The 24,095-nt window shown below is 44.9% G+C and overlaps 1 protein-coding gene across 3 annotated transcripts; it reads left to right on the forward strand.

Moving 5' to 3' along the window:
- Nucleotides 1-10,636: 10,636 nt before the first annotated feature.
- On the forward strand, nucleotides 10,637-22,737 carry TRIM13 (tripartite motif containing 13). Of its 3 annotated transcripts, XM_041731180.1 has the most exons (3): nucleotides 10,637-10,715; nucleotides 10,965-11,016; nucleotides 21,136-22,737. In XM_041731180.1, the coding sequence occupies exon 3, from the start codon at nucleotides 21,142-21,144 to the stop codon at nucleotides 22,363-22,365; it is 1,224 nt and encodes a 407-aa protein (XP_041587114.1). In that variant the 5' UTR covers nucleotides 10,637-10,715; nucleotides 10,965-11,016; nucleotides 21,136-21,141; the 3' UTR covers nucleotides 22,366-22,737. The 3 variants fall into 3 exon arrangements, with proteins under 3 accessions (XP_041587114.1, XP_041587113.1, XP_041587112.1); XM_041731179.1 differs by lacking the exon at nucleotides 10,965-11,016 and having other exon boundaries at nucleotides 10,660-10,715; XM_041731178.1 differs by lacking the exons at nucleotides 10,637-10,715; nucleotides 10,965-11,016 and adding an exon at nucleotides 14,323-14,360.
- Nucleotides 22,738-24,095: the final 1,358 nt, after the last annotated feature.

Raw genomic sequence — 24,095 nt, forward strand, 5'->3', positions numbered from 1 at the left:
TTTCTCCTTTTGGAAAGCTTTAAAAAAAACCCTCCAAACTCAAATCCTGAAACCTTCAAAGAATCAAGTGCTTGGAGCATTTTAAATGTACCTGCCCCTCCTGCTGGCTGGTCCCAGGAACCTCGACCCTTTCTCCAAGGCTGGTTGTCCGCCTGCGTCCCCTTCCTTCCCTGGGTGTCCCCGTCTGAAGGCAGCCTTCGCTGTGCTCTGCTTTCCTGTTGGGGGTGTGGGGGGTACCTGGCAGGGAAAAGAACCAGGATCGTCCGACTGTGCGGCGGGGGGAGGTCTGCGAGGTCTGGGTTCGGGCAAGGCTGTTCGGCCGAGGCGCCTCCCGTCCCTGCCCAAGACCAGGCTGCTGGGCAGTCGGCCCAGCTCTACGGGGCTGTCACCGGACAGGTGAAGGCAACTCTAGGCAGGTAAATAGAAAAGAAGAAGTGCAGAGGGGAAGCACCTCGATTGGTCTCACAGGCCCCACCTGGGGAAAGCCACCCTTCAGGAAATGCCCCAGAGGCCAGGGAGTGGGTTGGGGGCTCCTAGAAGGGGCTGAGGCCCATCAGAGCGGCGCTGGCTGTGAGGGGGGGGCAGAGGGATGTCAGAAGCCCCCCCTCAGGATTCTTTGAAAGTGAGGCTGGGCCTGGTCTCCCGCTGGCTGGGTACAGGTGGAGCACGTGCCTCTTGACGTTGGGTGTGAGTTCAAGCCCCATGTTGGGTGCGCAGATCACTTAGGAAAAAAAAGAAAGACAAGTGAGGACAGGGAAGTGGGCTGAGGCTTGAGCCCCGTTAACAGGACGCTCACTGAGAATTCTCTGGAGCCCGCAGGAAGCGCAGGAAGGGCAGGCAGGGGGCCTGAGCCTCCTCGGGCTTCCCAAACCTGCAGCTGAGTGGGAGTCACCTGGGGACCTCGTGAACACTCAGGTTCCGCCTGGAAGGTACGGGATACCGCGCGGGATTCGCGTTTCTAACGAGCCCCCGGGGGCCTGCTGCTCCCACGACCCTGCTTTCAGGAGCCAGGGCCTCTGCCATCTGAGTCTGGAGGTCACTGGGCGGATCGCTCCAGCTCCAGTTCAAATTCAAGGTTGTGTGCAGGTTCCCGGGGAGGGAAAGCCTGTAAGGAGGAGTTTATGGGACGAGGAGAGACAGAGGTCTCCGATTTAGGGGCTTCTCACCGCCTCCCAGGTGCCCTGGGGGCTGGTCTTCGCCCAAGTGGGGGAGCAATAGTTGGGGAGATCTGGCGATGGTCGGGGAGATCTGGCAGTGGTCACGGAGATCTGGCGGTAGTCACAGAGATCTGACGTTGGTCATGGAGATCTGGTGATAGCCGTGGAGATGTGACGATGGTCACGGAGATCTGGTGGTGTCGTGGAGATCTGGCGATGGTCGTGGAGATCTGGTGATGGTCGGGGAGATCCGGCCGTAGTCATGGAGATCTGGTGTTGGTCATGGAGATCTGGCGGCAGTCGGGGAGATCTGGCGATGGTCACGGAGATCTGGCGAGTTGGAAGATGCTGGCAGGAGAGGCCCTGCAGGCCCAGAGCGGCCTCTACACTCCCCACCGGCAGCTGTTCACGCACTACCCGGAGGCTGCCATCGGGAAGTTTTGGAAGGAGAGACGGGTTCACCCCACGGAAGCACCTGCTGAGGCAGGTGACCCACCTGAGGGGCGGCTGATGGCAGCAGAGGCCGGCTGCTGTGACCGCTTCCGGGGGGAGGCGAGGGCCGCGCTGCCCCTGCCGAGAGCGGCCTTCCGGGGACTGTGCAGCGGCTGGAGGATCCCCGTGCAGCCAGGCCGTTTTCCAAGATCCTTGTTATTTCAGATGTGCTCCCCTTACACTTGGATCGACGTTTATCTATTATTTTTACGGCCGTATACTTCGTATTGGAGTTCGATTTGCAACATGTAACCCAGTGCTCATCCCGGCCAGCGCCCCCCTCGGTGCCGTCACCCAGTCACCCCGACCCCCCGCCCACCTCCCCTTCCACTACCCTGTTTGTTTCCCAGAGTCAGGAGTCTCCCGTGGTCTGTCTCCGTCCCTGGTGTTCCCCACTCAGCTCCCCTCCTTTCCCCGCTGCTCCCTCCCACCAGTTCTTAGGGTCCCCGTATGGGTGAGGCCTCCTCCGACTGACCCACCTCACTCGGCATCCCCCCTCCAGTCCGTCCACGTGGAGGCACATGGTGGTATCCGTCCTTCCTGGCGATGGGTGGGTGATGGTCCCTCGGAGCGTAACCGCGACGTGTGTCATTTGAGCTCCGAGTTCCTCCTCCTGCAGGGGATGGGCCAAGGCGCTTGGGGACCTCGGGCTTCCCGTGACCCGAGGGGTCCTCCTGCAGCCGCGGCGGGTGCAAGGATCCAACACTAAGGCCGAGGACAGTGAAGGGCTGTCCCGTGGGGGGGTGCTCTCTGGGGGGCAAGGCTCTGGGGCAGCTATTTGTATGACCCCAGTTCCCCAAGAAGCGGGGACCCACAGTCGTCATCGAGGTGCTAACAGGGTGTACTCTGTGCCCCGGCCTGTGTGAGTCCCGGTGCCCCTCCTGCAACAACCCCAGGAGGGAGATGTCCCTCCCATCCCCCTTCGCGGTTGGGGGACCAGGTTGAGACGGATGAAGTGCAGAGGCCCTAAGACCAAGCTCCTCTTTGTCCCCGATCCCTCCTCCAAGTCACGGCCTGTGACACCTGTGACACCTCCAAGCCACATCCCCACCCCCGCCCTTCTCGCCCCCAAGGCCCCGGCGACCCGCCTGCTTGGGCCATTGGCCTTCAGCTGCCCCCCACGCCACTCTCACCCCAGGACCTTATCCCCACACACAGCAGCCACCGTGGGTCTCTCAGTTTTATTTATTTATTTTTAAAAATGTTTTTATTTGAGCCCAGTAGACGCAGCGACATCCACGTTATGTCATTATTTGTACGTTTGCTTCCAGTTCTCTTGGGCATATATCTAGGAGGAGACATGCTGGAGCTTATAGTAACTCTGCTGAAGGAACGGCCAATTTTTCCCCAAAAGCATAGGACAGCAACTTGTAAAAGAACTGTTTTTTATGACTATAAAGATGATGCATTATATAACCATTAGAGAGACTGAAAAATCTAGTGAAGAGTCAGGACAAAATAAAAGTCCTTCCCACTTTATACTATTTATGGATAACAATTGCTGCTATTGTGACCACTTTTTAATAGGCACATGTACGCTCCGCATTATGCTATATAGGCCTTTTGAAATGTGCTTTTCTTCACCTATAAAAGATATGCATTTTTTGAGTTTTTAAAAATCTTTTATTTATTTATTTATTCATGAGAATAAATTCATTTAATTATTCATGAGAGAGAGAGAGAGAGAGAGAGAGGCAGAGTCACAGGCAGAGGGAGAGGCAGGCTCCATGCAGGGAGCCCAACGTGGGACTCGATCCTGGGACTCCAGGATCACATCCTGGGCCAAAGGCAGGCGCAAAACCGCTGCACCACCCAGGGATCCCCTATTTTTTGAGTTGTTAAATGGGCTTCTCAAACATGACTTACAAATGGCTACATATTATCGTTTTGTATGATGTACCAGGATTCACTTAACTCATATCCTTTTGATGGATAATAACAAAATTTCCAATCCCCTCCATAGCTGTGTAACAAATAATCTCCATGTATAAATTGCAGTGTTTATGATTATTTTCCTAGGACAAATTCCTAGAAATTGAATTACGTATATGTGATTTTTGAATGTTTTTATACAGACTGTCCTCTAAAAGGTTGTATCCATGTTGGTTTCCAGCAGCAAACAAGATGGCCTGTCTCCCCCGTTCCTGGCCTACTGGTCACTATAATGTTTTAAATCTCTGCAAATTTCAAGAACTACAAAGGGCCATATCAATGTTTTTCTTGGTATTTCTTTGATTATCATTGAGAATGAATTTTTTTATGCTTATTGATCATTTGTATTTCCTTTTTTAATGCCCTGTTTCTCATGTATTTGGCCTGTTTTTCTGTCTAGGTGTTTTGCCTTGTTATTCAGTTGGAAAAGTTTGTTCTAATGGAGTGCCATTTTCTTTAACAATTTTTTCTTTTTTTTTATACATTACGAAAGTAATAGATGCTCAGTGTAAAAATATAAAAAGAATTATAATAATATAAAACATAAAGACTGAAAATTTCCAAATTTTATCCTCTTCAAAAAAATATGGCTTTTTTAAAAATTAATTTTTAAAAATATTTAATTTATTTATTCATGAGACACACAGAGAGGCACAGACACAAGCAGAGGGAGAAGCAGACTCCATGCAGGGAGCCTGATATGGGACTCGATCCCAGGACCCTGGGGTCACGACCTGAGCCCAAGGGAGAAGCTGAACTGCTGAGCCACCCAGAGGCCCCCAAATTGTTTTATTTTTAAAAGATTTTATTCATTATTAATCTGAATGAGAGATATGTGCACAAGCAGGAGGCGAGGCAGAGGGGCAGCAGACACCCCCCACCTCCAGCAGGGAGCCCTACTTGGGCTCAATCCCAGGATTCTGGAATCATCACCTGAGCCGAAGGTGAAGGCAGGCATTTAACCCACTGAGCCACTCAGGTGACCCATCTTCTTTTTATTAGCTGTGTCCTATCATGACTATATTGTGTTTTAAACAGGAACAGTTTTACATTTTTCTTGTTATATCACGAAGTCTTTTTCATGGTGTATTGCTTAACTTTTATGCATAAAAAGAAGACTCAATTTTTTTATGGGAATTCTCTGAACCATTCAAGAAGTTATCCTCATCTTCAGAGACAAGCTATTCTGTGAAAGAATGAAGACTGTTGACATATCTTGTAAACTGGAGGAAGGAGTCTGAAAAATTGCTTTGCAAATGAAGGGGGGAAAGCGGTTATTTTGATCAAATGTATTAAAATCCCTATTTTCAGTGAATAGAACTCAGAGTACATTACCATTTCGGCTCGTCTTGACAGCTAATATCTAGAAGGTTGAAATGCCTCAATAGTCTGAGAGAATTCTTACTTCCCTGAAAACATTCATAAAAAAAATTGATAAGCACCGGGTTAGGTGCTCGGATTGCAGTGGCGAGGAAATGTGGACACGCACATGCACACAACACACACCGTCCCTGCTCTTACAGGGTTTATAGTCGCATGGAGACGACCCTGATAATCAAGTGATCACGTGAGTCAGTGCACAACAAGGGACTGCCTAGTGTGCGATGCAAGGAGCGCAGGACGGGGTGAGAGGACTCAGGGGCCTCTGCCCTCCGCCTGGACCAGTTTGGAAAGCTAGCCTGGGATGTGTCAGCTGTGCTGCACATGGACGTGGTGGGGGGCGGGGGGACGTGCAGGTGCACCAGGGAGAGGAGAGCGCGGGGCAGGAACCCTGAAGCCAGCCGGAGCCCAGGCCTAGTGGCACAGCAGTGGCCCGAGCACCCCCAGGGAGGAAGGGCTGTGGGGAGCCAGATGTCAGCGTGCCCCGCGGAGGTGCTGCAAGGGACACAGCTTTCATCATCTGGAGACGGTGTGAGGGGCCCTGGCCAGCGGTGGAGCGCGCCCCTTGCCCTGCAGGGTGGGCAGTTCCAGGCCGCACTGGGGGCAGAGAGTACTCAAAACCAGAATCTGTGAAAAATAAGTGAACAAAACCCCATGGTCTGACGACAGGCTATCAGTTCGTGATCACTGCCTCACGGGGACCGTGAGAATCACCCAAGGGTCACAGGTCCTGAGTGCCCCGAAGGGCGGTGGGTTCCAAGTACTCAGGTGTGCAGAGGCCGGGTGACAGAGGACAGGCCGGCCGGTGTGCCTGGGCTGGCCAAAGGGAAGCCAAGGGCCAGTGTGACCTTGGCCAAAGCTCCAGGGAAAGGAGGCAGGCCTTCTCTGGAGGATGCAGGGAGTGGCGCTAGGAAATCAGGAGCCCGAGGAACCCACACGGTGACCTCCACAAGAATGCACAACCTGTGCTGACACTGTGTAACCGGCCCGTGGGCTTGGTTGCCCGGGAGCAGGTATGGCGGGGTGGGACCCGCACGGGCCCTGCAGACCTGGCCTCACGGGAGCGCCACCCAGCAGGGGGGGATAAACACGGTCACCAGAACACAGGCACCTTTGGGACAAGGCATTTATTACCACGTGCTCTGACGTCAGAGAGACTTGAGCGGGCTCCCTTCGAACACCATGAAGCAGGGGCGCCTGGGGGGCTCAGGCCATGACCCCGGGATCCCAGGATCGAGTTCCACCTCGGACTCCCCGCATGGAGCCTGCTTCTCCCTCGGCCTGTGTCTCTGCTTCTCTCTGTCTCATGGATAAATAAATAACATCTTTAAAACAAAACAAAACCCGCAGGAAGCACGAATTCCTTGTGCAATGCTGTGAAGACAGGTACCTGATAAATCTAGATCATCGGAACCAAAGCTCTAGGAAATGTGCTGCTGCCTCCACCTAAGTGGAGTGTGTTGAAGGTACAGGAATCCACCTGCTGAAGACTCCAGAACCCCTACCCCTGCTGCATCTCTATCTGGGGAAGAAATATTGCTAACAATACCCCATAGAACAGGATGAAAGTCCTCTTCTAAATTGAAATTATACAACTCTATCATCAAAATGGAGATTTTTCAAGATAAAAACGGAGCACATAAGGATTGATGAACTCAACAGAAAGATCCCAGAATAAACAGTCTCTACAAATTTAATTTCTCTGAAACAACTGTAAATACACAATATCTATTACTTTACCTGAATTAAAAACCCTCAAAGCCCGCACAGAGCCACTCTTCATCAAGAATAAAGTTCTACATGTATGGGAATTAAATCCCCCCAAAATTTAGTTAACACGATTGAACGTAATTAATCATTGTTAAAATATCAAAACAGAGGAGTACATTTCAGAATATATACATGCAGCAATTTTTAAAGCTCGAGTAAGGCACACTCTAAAATGTAGCCAACAGTGTATTAATAATTAGGCATACAATGTAGTTAGGATTCAAAAAAATTATATATATGATTGACATATAAATCTACATACATATATACATATAATTTTCTCTTATTGGATTTTAGGAAAAACATATCATAATTCTCTCTATATTGTACTTTATTTACAAATCAAGAACTTAATGAACAATTATGTGGGATTAAAGGGTTCAGGAAGACTTACCCATATACGCTGTACTTTTGTAGACATTATTGCATTTAAAAAAAATCTATGATTTTCAACAACAAACCTCAGAGGTATCAAAATAAAGGAAATTTCTTCTCCCTTAAATCTTAGATCCTATAATCCGATCAACCCTTCTAAAATTCTGCTTTCCTCTTATCAGTGCCCCATAAATCATTATTCAGTGGCTTCCGTTTCATTTCAGGATGACGTTCAACTCTTTATTGTGACGTCCCACACGTTACGTGCTTTGGCCTCAAACTTTAATTTCAAGCCAGGCCATGCTCTTCACCGACTCCGCGTCAGCGAAGCTCATTCCAACCCCGAACTGTGTTCCTCACTTCCAGGGCTCCTCTTTCTCATCTTCAAATCCTTCGGTCTTTATTTCTTATTTATTTACTTATTTTTAAGTAGGTTTCACCACACCCAATATAGGGCTTGAACTCACAACCTTGAGATCAAGAGTCCCAGGCTCCACTGGCTGGGCCAGCCGCGTGCCCAGAACCCTATTACCTTTAAATGTTGCATTTCCCACGTCCCCTGTGAGAACTTCCCTGATGTTTCTGTCGCCTCCCTGCAGGCCTGTCTTGAGCCTTGAACAGCCCCCCCCCACGTGCTGTTACAGGTCTACCTCCTGTGTTTAAGGCTGGTCTCATCAACCCCACGGGAAACCCCTTGATTAGGGCCCTCGGCGCCCAGCACAATCCTGGGGATACAATTATAAGCACGTGCCACCATCATCTTAATTGCCTCTGACGTTTCGCTTTATTCTCAACAATTTTTCTTTCCAACTACAGAAATAGCACAACTAAAGGCTGAGTTTACGGTTGCTGTAGCGTCTCTCATTCTCTTCAGAAGCCACCTGATTTTTGCTATTTGCTCCATTTGATGCGTGAACGTCCCTGTGCAACTAAACTATATGGAATCTGGGATTTTCTTCAAACCAGGGGCTAATACCTTCAATCTCATCAGGCCTTAGGTAAGTTTCTATCTTTAGTGATGATTGTAGATTTGCAGACAGACTTTTTTTCCCTTCTTAATGGAATATTTTGGATATTCAGTTGTTATCTCTGAAATTATAGAGGCTTAGAAAAAAAAAAGAAAGAAACCTGCAAAGTTTTCCTTTCATTGAGTGTGATTTTTTCCCCCTTTTTCTCTCTCTTCCCTAAGAACAGGGAAGGGGGGTATAGAGCGGTAGGATATAATCTTTTCAAAAGGTCACCCCGGCTGGGTATAGAAAAGCATAAATTACGGTCCTCGCCTCCTCTGCTGCATGGGCAGTTTGAGCCTGTCAGGCTTGGGCAGCAGGTGCACAAAGCCGGGGCAGCTGCAAGGCCAGCGGCACGGCTCTCTTCTTCCACGTAACCGTAGACATGGTTTCTTAATCGCTACACGTCGGGTGCAGTGCTGGTTGTTTATGTATCAGCTCATTATCATCATTCAGCAAATCACGACTCCCATTTCTGCAAGAAAACACTGCGGCTTAGGGATGTTAGGTGACTTCTAGTAACAACTAGCAGGTGGCCCGCCTGGAGTCTGGGTGCGGAACGGATTCCACGGCCTCTGCTGCTTTCACTGCACCTTGCCCCGTCGGGGCCTGGCATTGCCAGGAACTCCGTCTTGGGAATGTTGGGGCTCGTGCTGCGACCTTGGCAGGTGCTGGGAAGGCCGGGGCGACCAGGTTGCTGGGGAGTGGTGTCCTGCCCACCACTGCCGCGGTCCCGGCCTGCAGGGCTCCCCGTCCGGTGACAGGGTTGGCTCGGCCCCTCTGTCCTGGGACAGCTGACTGCGTGTCGCCCTTGGTGGCAGGAGAGCTGCCGGGCTTTTCCTCTGTCAGGGCTCGAGACAAGGGCACTGGGGAAGTCCACACGGTAAGAATAGACAGGATTTCACACAGGATCGAGGACTTCTCCCTGTAACAGCAGAGCCCAGAAGACAAACCAAAATAGGACCCTCTGGTCCTCTTGTTGGGCTGACAGAGGGCTCCCAGTGGTCGGCTGGTCGTGTCCTTATGCGAAGAGCCGTCAATAGAAGGAAACTGCAATGTGACGACAATTGGGACCGTCCCTGTGTTACCTTGGGCGGGATCCAGTCACCCTGTCGTCTTCCGGGAAGGACGTGGCTGTGCATGCACATCGGAATCTGGGAGTTACTCTCAGTCCAGGCCCACGGTGTGGGGACGGAGGCCGCTCTTCCTTCCCCAGTTCCGGGTGCCCTGGGGTGCACTGCACAGCATTCCCTTAGGAAGTCAGCACTCGAGAGACGTCTGTGCGCATCCACCCGGTGTTGCTTCCAGGTGGGCACAAGTTCACGAGCAGGTATTTGGCACCGGACGGGTCTAGCTATGCAAGCAGGCATCACACGGTCACAGTAAAGGACACTCTGAGAGCCAATGACCTTTCACTCTTGTGTCATTTTAATAGTTGGCCTTTAAAGTGCTTTTATAAAATCAGATTTTTTTGGTGTGTTAAAAAAAAAAAAGAAAAGCGACCCTAGGAGGGGACTGGGGTGCAGCTCTCGATGGCATTGACAGTTGTGATGCTACAGGAGGACCTAGAGGTGGGACTTTTGGAGCCTCGGCCCTGCCTCTGGGTTCTCATGTTGGAGCCGTGGCTTCACCCGGTTACTCGTCTACAGGGCGAGGGTCGTGGCTCGCACCCCGGGGTGTGCTCGTGGAGACTGCGGCAGGCGGCCTTGTGCTGGGGGGGGCTGCTGGGGGGGGCTGCTGGGGGGGGCCGGCGGGGCACCGGGCCTGGGGGTGGGGGGGGTGGGGGTGGGGTGGGGGTGGGGGGTGAGCAGCCCGGGAGCCCCTGCCGCAGGCCGCACCTACCGCGGCGCACCTGGTGCTCTGTCCTGTCGCCCTTCCCCGCGGCCCTCGGTCCCGGCCCTCCGGGCTCCTCGGGCGGCCCGAGGACCCCCCCCCCCCCCCCGGCCGCGGCGCAGGGTGCTCGCCCGCCTTCCCGTCCGCAGAGATGCACGTGAAGCGGTGTGAAGGGTTGGGCTTTTTTTTTTGTTCCTGGAAATGCAACGAACAAAAAAAAAAGTACAACAATCCAAACCCGACCGTCTCGTGGCGCCGGCTCGCCGGCCGGAGGCTCCGCAGGGTGCGCGCCCGCCCGCAGGCCCAGCCGCCTCGCCCGCCTCCCCCGGCCCCGGCCCCGGCCCCGGCCCCGGCCCCGGGCTCCGCCTCGGCCCCGCGCAGCGCCCCCGACCCCGCCCAGGGAGGGAACAAAGGCGAGGCCGGCGGGGGACCCGCGGGGGGGCGGGCGCAGGGCGGGGCGGGGCGGGCGCAGCGCAGGGAGCAGGGGGTGCAGGCGCAGGGGCGGGGCGGGGCGGGCGCAGGGACAAGGCGGGCGCAGCGCAGGGGCGGGGCGGGGCGGGCGCAGGGACAAGACGGGCGCAGCGCAGGGGCGGGGCGGGCGCAGGGGCGGGCGCAGGGCCGAGGTGGGCGCAGGGGCGGGGCGGGCGGGTCCGTCTTGCAGCGGCGCGCGGCGGGGAGCTCGGTCTCAGCGGCGGGGGCGGCGGAGGCGGCGGAGGCGGCGGCGGCGGAGGCGGCTGCGGGCGGCGGGTCCCGCGGCCCCGAGGCGGAGGTGGGGGGGCTGCGCCGCGGGGGGGCTACCGGGCTGGGGCCTGCGCCTGCGCCCCGCGAACCGCCTCGGCGCGGCCCAAGCCGGAGCCCACGGCCGCCTGGGCGGGTGCGGGTGCGGGGCGGGTGCGGGCGCGGGCGGGACGGGGCGGGGAGGGGAGGGGAGGGGAGGGGAGGGGAGGGCGGCCCCGGCCCGGGCCTTCCGCGGGGCCGGCGCGGCCGAGGCCGAGCGCCCTTTGTCCTTCCCCCGCAGCAGCGCGGCCGGACCATCCAGCGCAGGCACAGGAGGACCCCGCGGCACGGAGGTAAACCCTCTTCTCTGCACGTCCAGGAACAACAAACACCCCGTTCCCTTTAGGCCCAGAGCCGCGCAAAATTAATCTACGTGTACACGCAGCGTGTTCCCATCCTCACGGGTGGACTCTCTTCTTCTCCTATTTTGCCAAAACTCAGAAAAAACAGATTCAGCGGAGCTGGAAAATCCTTATGTAGCAGTTACCCGACATGTATTACAACCCACAGATTTCTACTGAGAAAGAGAGAGAAGATTTAGTAGCATTTTTTTTTCCCTCCTCCCATACCATGCTGCTAGGACTTGTAAAAACAGGGAGTTTTCTAATTCTAGAGACTTTTATACAAATAGGTATTCTGAAAGCACGATTTTATTAACCTAGCCACTCCTCTGGGAGAACCTGATGGAGCTGTTGATTAACTGGTTATGCTTCTTACACAATGGGAAGGTTTCTTCAGGCTCTCCTTTTCTTAAAAAAAAAAAACAAACCATCTTTTTTTGCACTAGCTGAGCTATTAGGCCTCCCTGTAAGTCCTCCCATAACACCAGGTTATTCTTTCCATTCTATACATTTATGACAGGTTGGTTGCCTGGTCTTACTTGGGCCACAGCTTTTGTTCAGATATGCCCATTTCCATGAATGTGCTTTGTACCTGCTAGCCTATGTAATGCTTTTTATTTTTTTATTTTTTACCTTTTCATGAAATTGTAGTTCAAGAGAATCAGGCTCTCTTTCAGGACCTTTCTTGGTTAATGTACCCGGGCTCTGACATAAAAATGTCTATTTACATTTTGTGTATTTGTGCACATTGTAATTTAAACCACCTTAGATTTATATAGTTTACCAGTTTACAAAACTGGCACAAATTACTTAATCTTCCCCAAAACATGATGAAGTACATAATGTAAAAAATCCTCATTCCATGAAGGGTAAAACTCCTGTTGGAACTTAGGTAGTCAGAGACAGGGTCAGCGCTGTTCCCTCTGCTAGGGAGCCTGTTACAGCCCAAGTTGTAAAAAAAATTTGAAATTTTAGAAGGGATTCATAGATCCATGATTAAACGTCTCCATTTTATGAATGAGAACACAGAATTTTTGACCCACTTTCTAGATAGTGCTAAAAGTCTAAGAATTGGGAAGCTCAGGTCCTATGGCTAGGTCACTGTGTATAACTGGGAAAGTTCCATTTTTGGAGTGGGGGGGGCTCAGTGTTTTCACTTATGAAAAATGTTTTCCAGATCATCTCTTCCGTTTTATTCCTGCCTCATGACTTTTGTTACCATATGTTCCCTACATATTGGTAATCCTAAACACCTACTAATTTTAACTGCCTTAAACTTTTATATTTTAAATTTTGGGTAGGTATGGTAAAAATGTATGCCTTATCTTTGTTTTTTCACTCAACTATAAAAGTACTGTTCTAAGATTAGGATCTGCATGGAGAAGGAGGGCACTCATACATCACTGGTTAGCGTTCATACATTGCTATATGCCTTCTAGAGGGAAGCCTGGTAATCTTTCAGGGTCCTTAAAAGTGTTTCTACTCTTTGACACACCTAACAGTACACTTAGAGGAGTCTAAGTGTAATAGGAAATAATCAGAGCTGTGGACCAAGACTTTCCTACAAGGTGTTCATTTAAGTGTTATAATCCAAAAAGACATACAGCCAGTAAGAGCATATCCGTAAGATGGACTATCACATTTTAGAAGAATATATAATGATAGGGGAAATACATGTGATCAAGTGAAAAATGGTGGTTACAAAATTGTGTGATGCTACCAGTTTTGTTAGAATATGTATCTGCATCACACACAAGATTGGAAGAAATGAAACAAAATAATGTTATTCCTTGCTGATGTGATTATTGGCGATTTTTCCCCTGTATTTTCTGGATTTACTGTACTCAGAAATTACTTTTATAGTTTAAGAAAAACATAAAAGCTAGTTGCTTGGATACCCTAACTTCATTATGGTGCCAACTTTCTATGTCCTTTTTATGGCACTTGTCATACCTTTCAGAGCAACAATATCTTCGTAAATGTGCTGTATTTCTGAATTTAGGACAGGAATTGATTTTTTGGCCTATAGTTCATCTTTTTAAATATCACTAGGTCACTGGATTATTCATTCTTGTTATTCACTAAAGACACTGCCATCTTAATTACTTTGGCCTGGAACCCTGGATAGTAGAATGGTACTAGATGAATAGAGTTCTGTGCCCACTTCTCGTAACAGTTAACCAAATTACAGGCATCCTCTGACATACAGAATAGTTACATTCCCATTAAGCTTTCTATGAAGCAAATTCCGATAACGTAAGCTTCTTTTTAAGGAAATTCATTTCCATTATAGATGTAGACCTATTACTACAGAGAAGTTGACATGAACATTTTTGTTGATTGTATAAATTATTGTCTTTCCTGTGGCATTAGTGCCAGAAGTAAATCCTACTTGGCAGTAGCCTGGCATCCCAGCATCCCATTATAACTCCCAGAGGGGCTTTTTTTTTTTTTTTTTTTTACCCCCTGCATTTTTGTGCTATCGAATATGAGCAAGGAGTGCCAACGCAGTAGATGTAATATAGCCAACCTAAAAGTTGCTTGAAGTTTAGCATAAACAGCCTTCTACTTGATAGGTCAGGTGTACTTTAGCATAAGATGTATACATACTTCGACGTTGAGCAAAAGGGACTTTGTTTATACTGATTGCATTTCCAATAGTCCTCTTAGACTAAGTTCTTACTAGTTGGTATGTAGTGCTTCCCCTTCTACGGTGTTATATATGACGCATAAGTAGCCTCACTTATCTAGATAAATCCAGCTAGCTACCTACTGAATGCCAGACTTTGATAATACTTTCTGAAAGCTGGCATTAACCTGAAATACAGATTTAGATTGTGATGGAAATAGATACCAACTGACAGTGATTGCCAAATTTATGGTTGTGTAAGAGGACAAGTCGTTTTAGGGGTAAAAATTTTCCATCTTCATTTAAGCCCGCTTATATTTATTTGGGAGAAAGGAGACCAGACATTTCTGGTTTGACCTTTCCAGAAGTCATTTTCCAACTTAATTGGAACTCTTTAACAGGTAAAGATAAATAGCTAATCTGTTTAGGATTGGAGTAGGAGAAAATTTAGTCTATATATGTGTGTTTTCCTTAAATTCAGACTCATTCAAATTTATTTCATCTAGATGGGAGAGAATAGGCTTAAATACTGTTGGGAAATCACATAGACTTCTGTGGGGTTTTTTTCTTGTTAAATTAAAGAAATTTTTTTCCAAAAGTAATGTCTACATCCGGCATGGGACTTGAACTCGTGACCCCGAGAATCAAGAGTTGCATGCTCTTCCAGGTGAGCCAGCCGGGCATGCTCCCACAGATATCTCAATAGTTGTACAGAAGTGTAGTAGGGGGATATCTGATCCAGCTGTATCCTAAAACCCTACTGACATAATGCTCTGGGTTTACAGGATTACAGAATAATAGCGAGGGTAATTATCAAGAGACACAAGGAGAAGATAAAAGGGAAAGAAAGATAAGTAAGGTGAAGAGGCAGGTAGGGGATAAGGAAAGAATAAGAGGAAATCAAACGATTGTACACCTTGACACAGGAGGATGAGTTACGAGAATAAACAAAGGAAAGAGTTTAGCAAAATAGTGGTTCAGAGAAGAGAATGAAGGAAAGGGGAAAAAAACCTGTTTTTTTTTTTTTTTTTTTTTTTTAATGGTTCGGTAACTAGTAAGGGTAATGACCTGGTTTTTACGTTTCTGAGAATGTTATTATAGTCCAAAACCTCTGTGAACTTGCTGAATAGGTGGGTCTTCCAAGCTGATGGACCTTTTGTTCTAGGGTTATTTTGCCCTACTTATCAGGAATCCTACTAGATATATCCTGGGGGATATCTTAACTACTAATTCTGGAATAATGCCAGAAAAGGGAAGTTTCTTATTGTCTTATATGGATACATAGGTAACTTTTATATTGTTTGCAGGAGCCACATAACAATTAGATAAGCTCTTTTAAGTACTATATATATCTTCAGTATTCCCTTTGAGATTCTTAAACTCACTTTATCCTGTTTTGATCACATAAGTTATGGAACCGACTCTAAAAGCCAGAATAAAGTATGACAACACATTGATATGGAACACTTAAATATTTTGTAAATAATTTTCATATATTATAATTTTCAAAACACTTGTAACAGTGAGGAGATAAACTGCAATATGTATAAGTGGTTTGTCAAACGCCGCTAAGAACCAGACAAGTATGTCCGCCTCCTCGCAGGCCTGGATCCAAAGATTCTCAGTAATATATTTATTTTATAAAAGATAAAACAGTACTACAGCAGATCAAGCTCCTGTAAAGCTGATCATACTTAGCTAATGCTTCTCAAGTTTTGCTTTTTAAGCTAAATATGGTTTTCTTATAATTAGTCCCTTTTAGTTTTTTACTTTTTTGTGAAAATTTTCAAATATACAGAAAATCTGAAAAAATACTTTAATAAATATCCTTACATCCTCTACCCGGATTCAGTAACTACACCCTAAGTTTTTTTTTTTTTTTTTAAAGATTTTTATTTTTATTCATTTATTCATGAGAGACAGAGAGAGAGAGAGACACAGAGAGGGGGGGGCAGAGACATGGGCAGAGGGAGAAGCAGGCTCCCTACCGGGAGCCCAATGCGGGACTCGATCCCAGGACCGGGATCATGCCCTGAGCTGAAGGCAGACGCTCAACCACTGAGCCACCCAGGCGTCCCATTTTTTTTTTTTAAAGATTTTTTTTTTTAAATTATTTATTTATGATAGTCATACAGAGAGAGAGAGAGAGGCAGAGACACAGGCAGAGGGAGAAGCAGGCTCCATGCCCCGGGAGCCTGACGTGGGCTTCGATCCCGGGTCTCCAGGATCGCGCCCTGGGCCAAAGGCAGGCGCCAAACCACTGCGCCACCCAGGGATCCCTTTTTTTAAAGATTTTATTTATTCATGAGAGACACAGAGAAAGGCAGAAGGAGAAGCAGGCTCCCTGCAGGGAACCCCACCCTAGGTTTCTTTCTTTTTTTTTTTTTTTTAATATTTTTTATTTATTTATTTGAGAGAGAGAGGAGACACAGGCAGAGGGAGAAGCAGGCTCCATGCAGGGAGCCTGACGTGGGACTCGATGCCGGGTCCAGGATCAGGCCCTGGGCTGAAGGCGGCGCTAAACCGCTGAGCCACCCAGGCTGTCCCTACCCTAGGTTTCAAGAAAGCATTACAGGTGGGTCTCATCCTAGCAGAATACAGTATACTACTTGAAAATAAGATTAATATGCTGAGAGGAAGTGATTTTAAAAAGTGATCCCTTTTATTCTAAGCACTGTTTCAGGAAAGACTGTTGGCTCCCAGTTTAGTATAGGTTTGCATAATTTAGTTTTGTCTGTGAGGTGTGTGTCAGTATTTGCAATGTAGTTTCTTATTAAGTATCTACTTTGCAATTCTTGAATCCAAAGATGCCTCAAAGCAGGATGGAAATTTAAGTCTCTAAAATACAAAGTAGTATTAACTTCTCTTTTTGTTCTCTAATGGGATTTGGAAGGAAATCATGGGTAATATCTTGAACAACTTTATATTCCTATCAATTAAATTCAAAGGCTTAATAGGAAAGTTTCTTTGAATAGTTTATTAAGATTAATGTTTAAGAGTGTATAAATGAGCACCTTTTGTATTATAATTACTTTGAGTTGATCATTTAAAAATAAGGGACTTGTAGGAGAGAGAAGTCTAATACACAGATGTTAGGTTTTGCTTCTATTTTATGACACTTTCTAAGTATTGACTTTTCCATTTTTAATATTTCTGGTTATCATGTTTCAGTTTTCATTTGTAGACACTTACTGCTATATACCCACTCAAGGTAGGATTGTAAAACAGTTTTCACAGTCTACCCTGAGTGCAGATATCATGAATATTTGCCTAAAAATAAATCTGTGGTGGTGTTATACAACTGCATTTGTCACAACTCACAGAACTATATACCAAAAAGAGTGAATGTCATTGTATACAGATTAAAAGTATATTTAAAAACACACATGGCAGGAAAATGAGGTAGAAAATGAGAGGGGGTAGACAATTAGGTATATATTTGTTTCTTTGTTGGTATAAAACTTGGGAAATTTCTAATTGGTGCATAAAACAGATTTTTGTCCTTCAAAGATTTAGACTTTCTTGGTATTCAGAAACACATTCAAAGGAAAAATCAGCCTTGGAAATGTGTTTGCTATTGTACATTGAATTTGATAGGGTTTAAGTTGAAATTTTATGACTGGACAACAATAATTTTGTTCACATAAAGTTTCTTCTATACTGGTAAAAAAATTAGCTGTAGAAAAGAGGGGATTTGTATTTTAGTTTGTACAAGAGTATGTTTTATTGACTTCTTCAGATTTTTATGTTAGCCACACTTTAAGGATATGTAAGTTCCTTTACTACAAAGTATACTCTTCACTTACTGAGACTAAAAACCTTATTAATTAGTATTTTCCTTTAAAGTGTTTCAGGCAACAAACTTGCTATGGTTTCTTGGATTTGGTTGTCTCATTTTTCTCTAAAAGTTGGCTCTGGAAGTGGTCACATTAATTTGGTCATAGAGGAAAAAAAAATGTTTAGCTTTTAAAGTGAATGGAAATAAGAATATTTAAATTATAAACCAAAATTTGTAAGCTGCATCACTCAAAATGGAACAGGATCCACCATAATTTTGATGCACATTTTTATGTTTTTAAAAAGATGTATTTATTTGAAAGAGAGAGCATGCGTGTGTGCACGCTGGCGGTGGGGCAGAGGAAGATGAGCAGATTCTGCACTGAATGGGGAGCCTCACTCTGGGCTTGATCCCAGGACCTGAGATCATGGTCTGAGCTAAAATCTAGAGTCGGTCCCTTAACCAACCGAACCTTACCCAGGTGCCCCTTACTGCAAATTAAAAAAAAATATATATATATTTTTAAAGATTTTATTTATTCATGAGAGAGACAGAGACAGAGAGAGAGAGAGAGGCAGAGACACAGGCAGAGGGAGAAGCAGGCTCCATGCAGGGAGCCCAATGTGGGACTCTATCTCGGGACCCCAGGATCATGCCTTGGGTGGAAGGGAGGTGCTAAGGAAACCTCTGAGCCACCCAGGTGTCCCTATGCAAACCTTTAAATAGTCTTTACCTCTGATTCATTTTCAGACCTATAAGGTGATTATGGCATTGATGTCTGTTTACCACTAAATTTTCCTGTGTATGACATTTTCCTGTTTACTTTTGATCACACTTGATTGCCTTAAAATTCTTTTTGGCCCCTATTACAGTATCTTTCTCAGAGTTCCTCAAAGTTTCTCTTTGCTTTTTTCCTCTGCATCCCAACCACTTGGTATTCTTTGTTTTTCCTCTTATTTAATATGCTTGGATAAGAATGTCTGGAAATACTAACCTTGCAAGAATGAATAAATTATCTTATTGAATGCTGACCCCCATTACTTTCATGTTTCTACTGCCTTCTCCAAAATCTAGTTTTGGCATAGAATTCTTAGGTGAAAGAGGGACAAGGAGCAGTGGAGATGATAAAATGTAGAACAGGACTCAGGTAGGAGGATCATCAAAAGTTTTCCTTCTCTGTTCTAGAGTCAGAATGTTTTACAGCTGCTACAGAACTTCTCTCAGGGAGTACACTAACTCCAGTCTTTATAGCCATTCTCCTCCTCCCAATGCTTTTCAAATAACCTTTGCTTTAATTCTGCATATAATTGTATAACTTATTATACATATCTCCCATAACTTAATGTAAAACCACAAACTAATTAGCCTTGGAAATAGCTAACTTTTTAAATACTATTTCTCTTTTAGATTATAGCTCTAATTGTGACTCCTAAAATTACAGCCAAAATTTATTTACTTTTGATTATAAGATGGTCTACAGATTATTAGACTCTATTTTATTTATTAGTTTGGTGGTTCTGTGACATACATATGTCCCTCAGCAAGCTGAATGAGGACATATTTAGCACTATATTCGGTTTTAACACTTTAGGGATGGAGGTTTTAAAGTGTACATTTTAAAATAATAAACTTGAACTGAGAAATGATATTCTTTGGATCAGGAATCTCAAATTTTTTGGTCTCAGGACTTTATATTACACTCGTAAAAACTGAGGATCCGAAGAGGTTTTATTTACATATGTACTGTATGTTAGATGTTTATTGTATTGGAAATTAAAACAAAAATTTTCAGATATTTAAAATAACGATAAACCCATTACGTGTTAACACGAATAATTTGTGAAAAATAACATTTTCAAAACAGTTTTGAGAAGAGTGGCTTTACTTTACATATTTATAGTTCTCTTTAATGAACTGCTATTAATAGATTATAACTGGAGTCTTTAATCTGTCCCTGCATTACACCTGTTACAGTACGTTATTTTGGTTGAAATATACAAAGAAGATCATATCTGGTCTTGCAGATAATATAGTTGATAAAGGGAGGAATATTTTAATAGCCTTTTCTGGATCTTCGATAGTATACCAAAACTCAACAAGTGGTAGTTTCTTAAAAGTTGCAATATGAAATTTGGAATCATACCGTTGAATGTATTGGTCTTTTGATCTTTTACCCAAGCATGATTTATAACATGCATTGGTGATCTGGACCAATTTGTTCATTGTGTTATGCAGATCCCCAAATATTAATATTTTATTATACAATAATGTCCCCCTAAAAAAATTAAAAGCCCACATTCTTTAAGATTACCATGTATTTCATTAGAAAATCTTTAATGGATATGTTGGCAAATTGAACTCCAATAAAAAGAATTTTTTAAAAATCTTTAATGAGAAGTTATCAAGCTCTTAAGTGGCAAAAATTTTTGCCAGAATTCTAATTTTTACTCAAAAACTTAACTTTTATCATTGGTAAGAAATATCATTTGTTTCCCTAAAGTGAAGGGTTTATTTCATTTTTGAGAAGATGCTTGCTTTACCTAAGTCTAAATAGCCAGTTTGTCATTCGTTCTGTAAAAATTGTGTTCCACAAGGAAAAAAGCAGCTGTTTGAGACTGCGACTCAATCATGTAATTGCTTTTTCTCCAGACGGTATCTGTTGGATGCAGCAGTAATGCTTTGTTTACTTCCTATTTTGTCATTCAAAGTATTAAAAAGGCATGTACACAAGAATCAAGATTTAATAAGATAAATAAATACTTGTTGCTGCTTCATAAACAACATTCTTAAATGAAACTGGCTACCACCCCTCACTCGTGCTGTGGGTGTATAGTAATGAGGAGTACAGTAACTCGTGGTACAGTTTGGGGCTACCCTTTGCCTTGCTGGATTCCTGCTGAGGCTCCAGCAGTGTCTACTTACCATTGCTTTTACAGCACTATTGTCAACGTGCCAAAAGCAAGTATCATCTCAGTATTACTGTGAAAAAAGTATTGACCTTCAAGAATGACTTGAAAGAGCCTTAGCAACACCAGATTTCTGCCCACATTTTGAGAATTGATGCTCTAGACAGTCCTGGTGGTTAAAACAACAACAACTACTCATTTAATTCTCTAAAGAATGAATTGCAACTCTCATGTTTTTACTTATGATTTTAATAATTGTAATCTTGCCTTTGAAATAGAAAAATTTGCCAATTTTTAATAAGAGCCTGAACAAGATGCATGCTTGAATTTATATTTCTGTGCTTCTTTCTTTTAAATAGCATACCATTTTCTAATTGTGGGCCCAGACTAAAGAGCTCATTCTATTCAGACACTGAGTAGCTTTGTTTCTGACAGCTAGTAGTCAGCTTTCTGTTTTAAAACAATCAAGTTGGGTCCTGCTGGCTCAACTTGCAGTTGTCCTAGACCTAACCCTATCTCAGCCAAAGACTGTTGTTGGAAAGCCCACACAAAGCCCTTGTGTACAGGGAGTCCTGCTAATAAGGAGTGTGTTCTAGTCCTAGCAGATTAAATCTGCTTTGGTGTGCATTCCCTTCCCAAATTTCTCACTCATTTCCTTTGTTTGCCTGGTTATTTCAGCGAGAGATCGTTTTTAATGCCCGTGAAGAGAGTTTCTTCTGATTATTACTGGAGTAAAAATGTTTCTTTCTCTATGGTAGGATGTGATGGAGCTGCTTGAAGAAGATCTCACGTGCCCAATTTGTTGCAGTCTGTTTGATGATCCTCGAGTTTTGCCTTGCTCACACAACTTTTGCAAAAAATGCTTAGAAGGTATCTTAGAGGGAACTGTACGGAATTCCTTGTGGAGAGCCTCTCCATTCAAGTGCCCTACATGCCGTAAGGAAACGTCAGCTACTGGAGTTAATAGCCTGCAGGTTAATTACTCCCTGAAGGGTATTGTGGAAAAGTATAACAAAATCAAGATCTCTCCCAAAATGCCAGTGTGCAAAGGACACTTAGGGCAGCCTCTCAACATTTTCTGCTTGACTGATATGCAGCTCATTTGTGGGATCTGTGCTACTCGTGGTGACCACACCAAGCACGTCTTCTGTTCTATTGAAGATGCCTATGCTCAGGAAAGAGATGCCTTTGAGTCGCTCTTCCAGAGCTTTGAGACCTGGCGTCGGGGAGATGCTCTTTCTCGCTTGGATACCTTGGAAACTAGCAAAAGGAAATCTCTACAGTTACTGACTAGAGATTCAGATAAGGTGAAGGAGTTTTTTGAGAAGTTACAACACACATTAGATCAAAAGAAGAACGAAATCCTGTCTGACTTTGAGACCATGAAACTTGCAGTTATGCAAGCCTATGACCCGGAGATCAACAAACTCAACACTATCTTGCAGGAACAACGAATGGCCTTTAACATTGCTGAGGCTTTCAAAGACGTGTCAGAACCCATCATATTTCTGCAACAGATGCAGGAGTTCAGGGAGAAAATAAAAGTAATCAAGGAGACTCCTTTACCTCCCTCTAACTTGCCCACCAGTCCTTTAATGAAGAACTTTGATACCAGCCAGTGGGAAGACATAAAACTAGTAGATGTGGATAAACTTTCCTTGCCTCAAGACACTGGCACATTCATTAGCAAGATTCCCTGGAGCTTTTATCAGTTGTTTGTGGTGGTCCTTCTGTTCGGCCTTCTTGTTTTCTTTGGTCCCACTATATTTCTAGAAGGATCTTTATTTGATGAACTCACAATTTGGAAAGACCATCTCTCAAACTTCAGTTCCTATCTGACTAAATCAGCTGATTTTGTAGAACAATCAATGTTTTACTGGGAACAGGTGATGGATGGGTTTTTCATTTTCAGTGAAAAATTTAAGAATTTTATGTTGGTGGTGCTGAACAATGTGGCAGACTTTGTGTGCAAATATAAACTATTATAAAAACCTGTTGCAAGTATATAGTTCTCTGTCTTTTGTTAGAAACTTGTTGACGAGCCGAGCGGTAGTTCAGATTTGGTCAAGATTTAAGTCAGATATTTTCCTGCAAAAGTATGCCTTTCAAAAGTAATGTCCTGTTCGTGGTGTTCAAATTAGGTAGCATAAAGATAAATGTGAATTTAATAGTACAGTCCTGAACCCTCCCTTCCTTTTTAAAGAGTGCTTTTGAAATACACCTCCTACCCCCAATGTTGGTTGTGTTTACGCTGTGGAAAGAGGAGGCGAAAGAGCACACGATCTGATAGTGTATTAATGAGGAAGTGTAACCGTGATTGTTCATTTAAGCATGTAATAAAGATGACTCTTGTAAAAGCAGCTTTTTTTGAGACTGAACGTTCTTTAAAAAAAAAAAAAAGTAAAGAAATATGGGTGGATTGGACTTCCAAATTTTTCTAGATTTGGATTTCTAAATTTTACTTTTTTGCTGAAATGTAAATCTCAGGTGAACAAAAAGCATTTTCCAGCATTTTTAGGAGGGTGGAGATTTCAGCTTGCCTTTTTCTCCTTTTGGTCTTGTAAACTTATCACCAAAGGAGTTCAGTGATACAGTACAGCAGTGTTAGGTAGCTGTGCAAGCAAAGGCACAGGTTCAAAAAAAAAAAAAAAAAGTCACACACATGGCAAGAACAGGAAATGGGAAAGCCTTTTTACTGGCAGCTAAGTGTTGTGTTGTTCCAAAGTATCATGGCAACTGTACAACCAAACCAATGCACTTGCTTAACATCTTTCTAAAGAGTAAGATTAATTTGATGATAGATGGAACAGTCTTTCAGCTATTATAAAGTACAAAGCAATCAGCTAAACACTAATGTGTGTTAGCTATAATTTAAATCTTTTTTAGAAAGACAGCAAGAAATGCACATACATATATACAACTGGGGAAAAAAGAAAACACTATTTGCTGTCCTATCTGCTTGCATGAGATAAAGATGCCCTATCTCCCACAGATTAAAAATACTTCATTTTCTCATCATGCTTAGAATTCAGGTGAAACAAGAAGTGATCTCATCTTACAATGCTCTCTAGTCCCTTATTTTTGTCATGGAACAGGATATTCCTTGGAAAGCCCAGAGTGTCTTTTACCCTGTCCTTTAATTTGGTTGAGAGGAGGCAACTAAATTTAAAGTACAGAAGAATCCAGCTACGGGAGTAAGTCAAATTAAGCTGCTAGTTGAGGTAATGGCTGCCTCATCCATAATTGACAATTCATGATTTAGCCACTAAATTGCTAAGGGGTTCATAAATTACGATCATGTTTCTCTGTAAATCTTACTCTGCTGTGATAACTCACTGTAGATAAGAGGTCTGGGGAAAGGGGAGTGCTTTTCTGCTCCCAGTATTTTTATTCTAAAGATTATAATTTATTTGAGAGCGAGAGGGAGATGGGGAGAGAGAGAGCAAGTGTGCATGTGAGCTCACGCACCAGTGGGGGAGGGGCGGAGAGACAGGGAGAAGCAGGGCCTGACACTGGGCTGGATCCAAGGCCCCCCAACCCATCATGACCTGAGCTGAAGGCAGACACTTAACTAAGCCATCTAGGGACCCCTCTCAGTATATATATATATATATTTTTTTTTTTTTAGGATTTTATTTATTCATGAGAGACATAGAGGCAGAGACACAGGCAGAAGGAGAAGCAGGCTCCCTGCGGGGAGCCCGATGTGGGGCTCGAC

The sequence above is a fragment of the Vulpes lagopus genome, chromosome 16, assembly GCF_018345385.1.
Source record: "Vulpes lagopus strain Blue_001 chromosome 16, ASM1834538v1, whole genome shotgun sequence".
Classification (NCBI taxonomy): Eukaryota; Metazoa; Chordata; class Mammalia; order Carnivora; family Canidae; genus Vulpes; species Vulpes lagopus.